This window comes from Puntigrus tetrazona, chromosome 3 (genome assembly GCF_018831695.1).
Source record: "Puntigrus tetrazona isolate hp1 chromosome 3, ASM1883169v1, whole genome shotgun sequence".
NCBI lineage: Eukaryota > Metazoa > Chordata > Actinopteri > Cypriniformes > Cyprinidae > Puntigrus > Puntigrus tetrazona.
The window spans coordinates 1,606,535-1,616,851 of record NC_056701.1 but is presented as its reverse complement, the minus strand read 5'-3'; the positions used below and the strand labels follow the sequence as shown (position 1 = coordinate 1,616,851).

Sequence of the window (10,317 nt, the reverse complement as noted above, 5' to 3'; positions counted from 1 at the left end):
GTAGAAAGCTCGTAGCAGTCTCTTGGTGTGCTCCATCAGCCCTAGACGCACACAGACACGGGTTACTTCCAGAGTAAACGCTCAGTTTGATGCAGCGATGGTACGAACGTACCTTTATAAAGCCTCGCGGTCTTCTCCAGCTCCTCCAGCCTCTTCACCAGACCATCTGCAACACATTACATCCACACGTCAGTGACGGGGCTCTCGTATCGGTAGCGATGCGTTTACTTCATTAGCCGTGTTAGCGACTCTGGTCTGACCGTTGCACAGGATGGCTCTGCTGAGTCCCAGAGCGTCTGCGGTCCCCGAACTCATGTTCTCCACCAGACGATGCTTCACCTTCTTCAGCACTGACACACACACACACCTTCATCAGAGAGTAGCACACTTCCGCATCCCTTCACACACATATATAGAGTTTTACCGATATCCAGAGACTTGCCCTGCTTGGGTCGGCCTGCAGTTTGTTGTACTGGATCACGACTTCCCCTGCAGATCACAAACACACCCTCAAGAACAACCAACTACTCCTAACCAGTCTAGAACGTGCTCATATACAGATAACATTGTGATGTTGTTTGCATTATATAACCTATACACACACACACACACACACTCAAAAAAAAAGCATAAGCGCACTAAATTAACATACAGCCGACTACTTCTGAAGAGGTTTCAAAGACAGAAGTACTTCAAGAGGTAAGGCTGTCGCGAGTCGACGGTCACTTAAAGTCTCGTGTGATTGCTGTATATATTGTCTTTAATATCAACTCCGTCATCCCAGCTCAGAGTGATTATAAAGACATAAAGATGTCAGAAGCGTTGACTCGAGCTGGTGTTAGATGTCAGTACCTGCACCGCCTGGATCATCTTGGCCACCTCCACTTTAGTCTTTCCTTTCACCGGTTTGCCGTTGACTCCCGTGATCTCGTCACCGGCGGCCAGAGTCCCGTCCAGAGAGGCAGGAGTGTTATCAAACACCTGAACACACACACACCTCAAATGAGCTTCAGTCGAAGACTATTTGAGGACAGCGATGGAGAAGATGCGTGCGTGAAGGTCTGGACCTGGACGATGTAGAGACAGGGACAGAACTGAGCTCCTCCGCCCGATGCTGATCCCGATCAGGTTCTGCGAGTCCTTCTTCAGGGTCACCGTCCGAGGAACCGTGGGAATCCTCTGGACACAAATCACACACGACGGTCAACATTTCGTAACGCTCAACTCTAAGTGGGACCGACACGAAGTCTACAAACCCCGCCGGATGTGACGTCGAGTAAACGTGAATATTAATTATCGCTGGATGATGTCCGTGATACTCACAGTTTGTCCTCCTCCAGCTCGTAGTCCATGTCCGTGAACATTATCGGCTCTGAACCCTGTGACTGAAGCACAGCAGCGTTAACCCCTGCACTCTCAGAGATATTATTATATATATATATATATATATATATATATATATATATATATCACTGTCATTGCTGTCGTTGTTATCGTTAGCATGATTAGCGACAGGTGTTTCTTACCGGTCGGTCGACGAGCAGCTGAAGCGTAAAGATGCTCTCAACACATGAACATGTTAAGATAAAGTCTGCATGTTGTGTTTATTCGGTAGACATTGAGCAGCTGCATCTGAACGGCGGTCTGCTGGACGCGTTCTTCTTCTGCGGGTGTTTAGTTGCGACCGGAAACCCGAGCGACTTAATAGCGCGCTTCCGCCACCTGCTGGCCCGGAGGCGGAAATGATTAAATCGTATATAGTATTATAGTAATTCTATAATTTGGTGGCACTTTGGTACTGAATCAGTTTCGGATGACTACAAAAAATATACCTCCGAATATAATGCTTTTAGGTATATTTGTCTTGAAAATATTAAATAAAACTCTTCCACTACACCCATTGACTGCCTTTGTCTACTGATTCAAACATTCTGTTTGAATTATCATATATAATTGCGTAATTTTGATCTTTTGTGTATGTTTTACTCTATTAAGTAACAGCACGAGTGCATAAATATAATCTTTGTCATTTCTTTAATAAAAAACAATAAAAACAAGTCAGATGTCATGAGATGTGGCTAGCTCTGATCAATTAATGAATAATTAAATATTGTTTTTTGTAACCCTAAACCTACACCTTACAGGAATAAAAAAAGCCATACGTATCCCTCCTGTCCTTTATAGTACAGTAGTAGTTATCATTTATCACTTTTAACAAACAACGATATATATCGTATATCTATAGACGTGCCATAAGCTAGCGTTTGATGTTAGCATCTTGAGCTAAAGCCCAAAATGGTGAAACTCTGTTAGGCTTTGCTATGCGTTTCATTGTTAGCAAGTTGATCAGAAGCTAAAAGTTAACGCATGCACTAGTACTATTAACAGATGAAATGTTAAAGAGCTGTGTTTAAATGAACACCCTTTGTTTTCAGTTTGACGTGCTGGTGTTTTTACTCGGACACAGGACAGATGGCAGAAGAAGCAGAGTCTTCATCGTTTCAGAGGACGTTCCTCATTTTCAGCGTGACAACGTGCCAGAGTTGTGAAAGAAACACGATCACTTTCACCAGTAGATGGCTGCAGAGCTCTGCTGTTTGCTGTTGCTTTTTTGACCAATTCACATGCATCAAGTGTTTTTGTTGTTTTTAGTTTTGTCATTTCTCTCTCTGTGTGTGTTTTCAACATATGTCAGTAACAACCGAAATAATCCCTGAAAACAACAAAAGATATGTTCAGAAGTTAAGCTGCAAAAGAAAGCAAAGACACACAAGATTGGAAATCTATGAGTAGTTTGAAAGCGATCTCGAAATGAGCGTCATCAGCTACAGTACCAGGATGATGAAGATGAACACGACCAAGAAACCTCTGGGATCCGATAGGAAATATAAAACTGAAGATCAGAGGAGGCCCACAGAACCAGACCTGAGCAATGCATCATATTAAATGCAATACGTTTTAATTTTTGTCAATCCATTTTATTGCACGTAGCATCATTTCTGAAATGATCTGTTTTGTTTCATTGGTATGTTGCTGACATCTGCTGAAAATCTCATGTCAGTCGACATGCATTCACTGAAAAATGTGAAGCTTATTTGCTTGAACATTGTCCAGCACGAGAGAAGCTGTTTCTGTTCCTCCACGATTCACTTCAATGCAGACTCTTTCTTCAAAAACTCTGCAGTCAAAGTTTTTACTTTCTGTTTGATAGATCCCAGACACAGTTCTCCTTCTCAGAGATTCAGTCTCTTTCACAATGTCTAGTATCATCTGAACACTTCTCCTCTTCTTTTCTTCCAGGGAGTGCTTCTCTCTTTCATTTAAGTGTGTTCAAGCAGTTTCTCTTTTCACGTTTTATTTCTTGAAGAAGAGGTGACCGGACAGCTGAAGAAAATGCGTTTTCTGTGGGAGGACTGAGCACATCATATACACCCCAGTTTATTAAAAAAAGACCAAACTGACCAAAAATCACACGTGGAGAGTAAATATGAACTATTTCAACAGCTGACCAATCAAAATATAATTTTACCAAAACAAAAAAGAAAGTAAGTAAAATGAGAATATGTGATAAATACAGCTATGTTTACCATTTTTTAAGTATTTAACACTTTTATAAACGTTCAGTACTAAGTAATGCTTCCTCAGTAAGTAATTAAGAGCTACTTTATGTTTATGCTTTTGGAAAAGAGTCTTTACTATGCTATTATTTAGCGTTTATGTTTTCTTTTGAGCACAAAAGATGTCCCAAGATACATACATTTGTGATTTCAAGAAAAAACTGGTGAGTTGAGACCATTTTGGGATTATCAACTGAATATTAAAAAGAAAATATTGATGTACTGTGTGTCTTAAATGGCTTTTGACATGAAATGAAACATGCTTCGCCTTAGAAAAAACAAAGGCACTGATGTTTTAAGATGGGTTAGTCTTGCCTGAAAAGCAGTAGTAAAGTTTGTCGCATGAAATAACAATCGTTGCTTCAGAACAATTATGTATATTTCAGAGTGCATGGAGAAATTTTATGATGTCCAAAAGGCACCGGACTTTCAGAACCAGGGATGTGTTTCCCAAAAAAGCTGTTGTTAATGACTGAACCATGGCATGATGTTTCCAAGAAAACTAGTTTAGTTCCCCCAAACGGTGTTCCTAGTAACAAAACGGTTTCTAATTTCTGAGGCTAAGGTTTTTAATTTCTGAACTTCCTTCCCTCAGTGGTTCTAGGAACTCGTTCCAGTGCAGAAGCGCTGCATGTTTCATTTTTGCAGCAGCAAAGACGAAATCTTGATCAGATGACGCTATCATTGTCTAATAGTCCATTCGTGCAGTTTTATTAAGTCTACTTGGGCTATATAGGTGAGGTTTTTATCATTGTGGCTCTACAGCCCGCTGTATCTGACACATGCTGCAGTGCATGCTGGGTGCCGGCGTAGTACGCTCTCAGAAACAAAGGTACAAAACCCTTTTCAAAGGAGAAATGTTTGTACCTAATCGGTTCATTTGTTACCTTAAAGGAACGTGTCAGTACTTCATTTGAAGCTAAAAGGTACAAAGTGTAACGTCGCAGAGACGGCTTTTGTACCTTTTTTTATGAGAGTGCACAAGCGCATTATTTTTTGCCGTTGTTTTCATTGTGAGTTTAGTTTCTCTTTGTGATCTGTTTATCTCAAAATTAAAAAAAAAAAGTAAAAAAACATAAAAAATTAAAGTTACACATAAGCTTCAGTATACTCATAAGCAGAGTATGCATTATATCAGTACTCATTAATTAAAGGGACACTGCCCCAAAAAAGGTTCCACTAATGAAACGAAAACGTCTAATAAAACATGTTTGATTGATTCAGCATTTAGTTCATTCACGAAAACAACTCAGTCATCGACACGCAGAAATGAATTCAAACAGCTTAATAAAGTAAAGCCGGTATCCTCAGAGATTTTGTTACTTTTCAATCTTCAGCTGACTTTTTTTTTTGCTGTTTGTTTTAAAGAAAAAAGCCCATTTTTGAGGAGGTCTTTGGAAACACTATTACAGGGTGATTTTGGGAAAACAGGAAGGGTATAAAAGGGTACAGCCGTAACAACCTCTTTCTTTCAGTCCTGATTCTCTTGGACAAACAGAGAGAAGTGAGTTAAAGTACTGCTTTTTGGGCATGATCACTGTATCGTTCCCAGGGTCTGTTAGTGTCCTGGACGTGTCAGGGATGTATATTTAGGGGCGAAAAAGCATTTTTTCTCCTAATCACCCACGTCATGTTCCATGGAATATTAGATCGTTTGTAAAGTTACACTAAATCAGATCATTTTGGACTAATTAATCATTTTGATTTATTTTAAATAATTTAGAATTATTGCAGATATAAATATCTATAATATTTACAGTTACATATTTTTAAAGGTGTCCTTGTCACAATGTAATTACACGTTTAAGTAATATTAAGTAATATCGTAATATTTTCACGGTTTAAAAATATAGTTACTTGCATGCAATTATGGATAATTTATTGTACATGTAACGTTATGCAACAAGGACACCTTAAAATAAATAAATACATTGTTACCGCATGTCAGAAAACGGTAATCGTTAGTCATCAATAAAAATAGCTTTTTCTAATGCTGAGTTTCAAAAGCAACTTCTTCAAGCTTCTCCTTTCAGTATGTGTGGGTCATGTATAGCAAGAAAATGAATAAAAACAGGCCAAATGCTGAAGTAGATTGGTCTCGTGTGAGAAGATGCTGATAAAGCAGCACGAAAGCAGCACCCTGAGGTATCAAGATAGCCATAAAGATCAAGTCCAGTAACTAACTGCAACTCAAATACCGCACTGCATTTCAGTATTCAATAGGAGAGAAACAATGGCTTCTAACAGTGCACTATACTCAAAATAATGATGATAAGAGTTTATTATTATTAAAGATTGCTTTTAAGGAGCACATTCATGGCAAACCGTTAATTCTCTATCCTTCTCTCCAGCATCCGCTCTTATGAACCCGCAAATGAGGGAAGTGGTGCCCGCTGGAACCAAACCCTCGCCCTCTGTAGCCGCAAGCCCTCAGATATTAACCAAAAAATGCCGGGCCCCACAACCTGGAAAGATTGGGGGCCCAGTTTCCGCTCCCCCTCTTTCCGCGATAACTCTCCAGCCACGGGGCCGGGGCCGGGGCCCACACCCTCCTCCATCAGCTGTAGGTGAACCAAATACAACCGATAACGGTGACGTGTGTGTGTGTGTGTGTGTGTGTGGGCTGATGTAATCAACAACAAAAAATAATTTCACCAAACATTAATCAAAAATAAGAATTATTGGGTCTCACTTTATATTAGGTGGCCCTAATTAACATGCGCTTGAAATTAATCATTTGGAACATTGCACTTATTGCGTGCGTGCATGTTTTTACATTGTACCAATATTTTAAAAAGTACGTAAGTAATTACACCCGTGATCAATTTCTGTAACTGCATTTAAAATTACACTGTTGACCCATTCCTTACACCTTAACCCACCCTTAAACCACCAAACCTGCCCCTAACCTTACCCGCATCCCACATCAATATTAGCAAAAGTGTTTTTTAGTACAATATGAACGCAGTACAGTAAGTACACAGTAGTTAAGATCACCTAATATGAAGTGGGACCAAATATTGAACTGGGTTACTAAACAATGATGATTACAAAATGAACTAAAATCAACATACACAGCAAATGTGCTGTTAAAAGCACTAGAGAAAACGTAACGTTAAAAGTAAATGGACTAGGGTGTGAAAAGCGTCCTGTTCACTTGTTTTCAGAAAACAATACATTGATTTAACTTTTGTTAAGAAAGCCATATGCGAAGAGTGACAATGACCATAAACATTTAGCGACTCATACCTGAGAGAAAGGATGTGAGTATTATTTGTATAATAACATATTAACAACATAGTATAATCAAAATATATAAATGACAAAAAAATATGTGAATTGAGGTCACTCCCTCCAGTCACTGCCTCGCTGCCAGTCCCAAAAAAACTTTACTTGATATTTCAAAACCAGCGGGACTCTTTTGTTAAGCGTATTATAAACATCTGCGTTCGAGAAGATATCAAAGTATTTCACAGTAAAGACTTTTCTAAACATTCTTAGACATTACTTGTACTATCGTGCAAACATTTATATTATATTGTGTTAATTTTATATTGTAGCATCGGGTTCTTCTTCTGAGGCATAAATATAAAGGTTATTCCTCTCCGCGAAACAAACGAATAAAAGGCAAACAAACAGGGAACAAACGAGATACAAAACAAGACTAGAGTAGCACAGGCTAGGCTCTGTACACGCTAAACAATACTCCACGCTGAACAGAGTCTGGAGTATGGCGTGAGTGTGACTGAGTGCAGGTGAGTGTGTGATGAGTCAGGTGTGTGTGTCATCAGTGCAGTGGCTGATGGGAAGTGAAGTCCATGGACTGAAACCGTGACAGATGGGTCATATTTCAGGGATTTGTACAAACGATCTATACAAGCATCTTGATTGGAGACTGAGATGACTGAAAGTTTGTTTTCTTTATTTTACAACAGCGTAATGTTTCGATTATGTGGTGCGTATACAAAAATAAACGTAGACCCTTTCCATATTTTAAGTGATCTATTTTAAGCGATTTATTTTTCCAATCATAAATGACTGGGCGCCAAGTTCTTTTCACTCTCATCTGGAAAATGCGCAAGTGCTCCAATCAGCAACCCGATATGGTTAACGCCGCCATTTTTAAGAGATGGAGTGGTTATGGTGAAACTTCCACACATTTTTCAAGCCCTGGATACTCTCTTTGCAGGACACCTGGACTTAAATCTGGGACATGTAATGTCTCAGAGAAAATCAAGAGTAAATAGCCCAAATAGCCAATGGCCCTGCATCAGTGTGACTGAATAACATCACCAATTACATACACCAACCCCTTCTTCTCTCCTCTTTCCCATGCTTCATTATAAGATGGACGGGTCTGAACTTCAGCAACAGGTACTTCCAGACATCCATGAGCAACCTCAAGACAATTGGTGTGTCTTCAACTTTCATTTTTATGTTGTTTTCTAACTTCTGAATGTCTCATATATTTAATCTGTCTTAAATCTTTTCATAGTGCTGTTAAAGACCCTGTGAAAGAAGAACAGGTGGTGGATAAACAGGTGGTGCCACTCAGGGAAATCCTGTAAGTTACTCTGTCTGTAAAAATGATCTTAAAGACCACACCTCAACATGACTTTACTTGTGCTACTACATTATTCACGACTGCAGAAGCCTGTTTTATTAAATGTTTACCAAATACGCCAGTAATTTTTCTTTATATTTGACAGTTATTTCGACAGATATTTTACACAGTTTTACACTGTAAGCTTTGTTTTAAATGAACTTTAAATGAACTCTCCTTGAGTTTGGCTCTGCACTCAAGAGTGTTAAAATTGACACTGAAACAGCGTTAAGTTAATGAGTGATAATTGACAATTATTGAAGATATCTGAATTTAATAAGTACTGAAAGTCACTGAAAGAAGTCACAAATGGAAATTCACCATTATTGTGATCAGTGCTAGTTCGGATATTGACCCTTGGTTTTCAATATCAGCATTTGTTTAGCTGTTGAGTTACACAATTTCCCTCATTACCAGCATTACCAAGACAACCATAGTTAGCATGCTTCTGGGAAACACACCCTTGGTTAGTGATAAGTGAAACTAGCAATGCTGCTTGTTTTGGACTCACCTGCTTAGATCTCAAGTGATTTAATGTCTTCTTTTATCTTCAGCTGATTTTATCACCTGGAAGTGAGTTGTAGTTCTTGTGTTTCTCTTGTTTATATTTTCTTCAGTAATGCTATTTGTTCACAGCAGGTTTCATTACTAATCATCATTTGATGAATGACTTAATTATCTAAAAATATAAACAGTTTTTAACACTAGAGTGGCCCCTATAAGACAACAAGCAGTGTTAAGTTCATTTTTTTGGATCCTCATTGTTAAATTCTGCACCTTTCTTATTGCATTGTCCACTGAATCAGCTTCTTCTGAATCTTTCCATCCAGTGACTCCTCCTCTGATGGTTCACACAAGAGTAACAACTCCAAGAAGGCCTCGAAGAATCGCAGGACCTGCTGCTGTTGCAGCATCTCCAGCTGTTGCTCCTGCTGCCTCAACTGCTGCAAATGCTCCTCTTGCTGTCCTAACTGCTGTAGCTGCTCCAACTGCTGCAAATGCTCCTCTTGCTGTCCTAACTGCTGTAGCTGCTCCAACTGCTGCAAATGCTCCTCTTGCTGTCCTAACTGCTGTAGCTGCCCCAACTGCTGCACATGCTCCCCTTGCTGCCCTAACAGCTGTAGCGGCCTCAACTGCTACAAATGCTCCTCCTGCACCAACTGCTGTAGCTGCTCCCCCTGTTGCTCCTGCTGCAGCACATGCTCCTCTTGCTGCCCTAACTGCTGTCGCTGCCCCAACTGCTGCAGATGCTCTTCCTGTTGCACCGACTGCTGCAGCTGTTCTTCATTCTGCAGCTGCCTCAAAAGTTGCTGCTGCTCCTGCTGCCGTTGCCTCAAAGTCTGCTGCTGCACCTGCTGCAGCTGCCTCAAATGCTGTTGCCGCTGCCTCAAATCCTGCTACCGCTGCGTCAAATGCTGTTGCTCTTGCTGCTGCTGACAGCTGTGGCTTGGATTTTAGCCAATTCTTGTACCCTCTCAAGCATAAATTTTGTATTCTCATTGTTAACTTTTGAAGGCTTTTTCCATTGTATTATACTCAATCAGCTTTTTCAGCACCTTTCCAACCAATGATTACTCCTTTAACAGCTCCGAGAGCAGCTCCTTCTGGCCAGAAGACTTGGTTTAAAGTTCTTAAGGAATAAGACATTATATGTCATGTGTCTTATGAACGTATTGTTCTTCACTCTCATGTTTGGTCTCATTTGAATGGTCTCAGTGCGATTGGTAAATTGGTCTCAATTTCACAGTAATCACTTATATTATGGAGAAGATTGAGAACTTGGTAAAACTGTGTTCTGTTGAGAAGGAGGTGTGTCCTCCTTTTGGTCTCTGAACGTGTTCCAGCCAGGTGTGACACTGGAGCACGGGAACCTAAACACCAAAAAGGTTTATACAACTACATTTGGGATCTCTTTGTCTGGTCTGAGTATATAAGGAAAGTGACAAAACACAACAAGATGATTTTGTAGCCAGATCGGCCCAGTAGTGTCGTGGTGTGTCCCCACACGCCACACTATGTACTTTTCTAAAGACCAGGTATAATGACCTTTTAAGTTTGTTTTATTTTGTTTTGTGTTATTTTCAGTTCCCTGTTAAT

At 39.9% G+C, this 10,317-nt stretch overlaps 1 protein-coding gene and 1 pseudogene across 1 annotated transcript; one reads left to right on the top strand and one right to left on the bottom strand.

Annotated features, from left to right (window-relative positions):
• Nucleotides 1-1,188, bottom strand: part of LOC122332920 — a 4,775-nt pseudogene extending 3,587 nt beyond the window's left edge.
• A 4,813-nt stretch (nt 1,189-6,001) lies between these two features.
• Nucleotides 6,002-9,788, top strand: LOC122330436 (keratin-associated protein 5-5-like). The gene is made up of 4 exons (XM_043227402.1): nt 6,002-6,180; nt 7,965-8,029; nt 8,113-8,181; nt 9,051-9,788. Exons 2-4 carry the CDS (start codon nt 7,965-7,967, stop codon nt 9,655-9,657), a joined length of 741 nt encoding a protein of 246 aa, XP_043083337.1. The 5' UTR covers nt 6,002-6,180; the 3' UTR covers nt 9,658-9,788.
• Nucleotides 9,789-10,317: the final 529 nt, after the last annotated feature.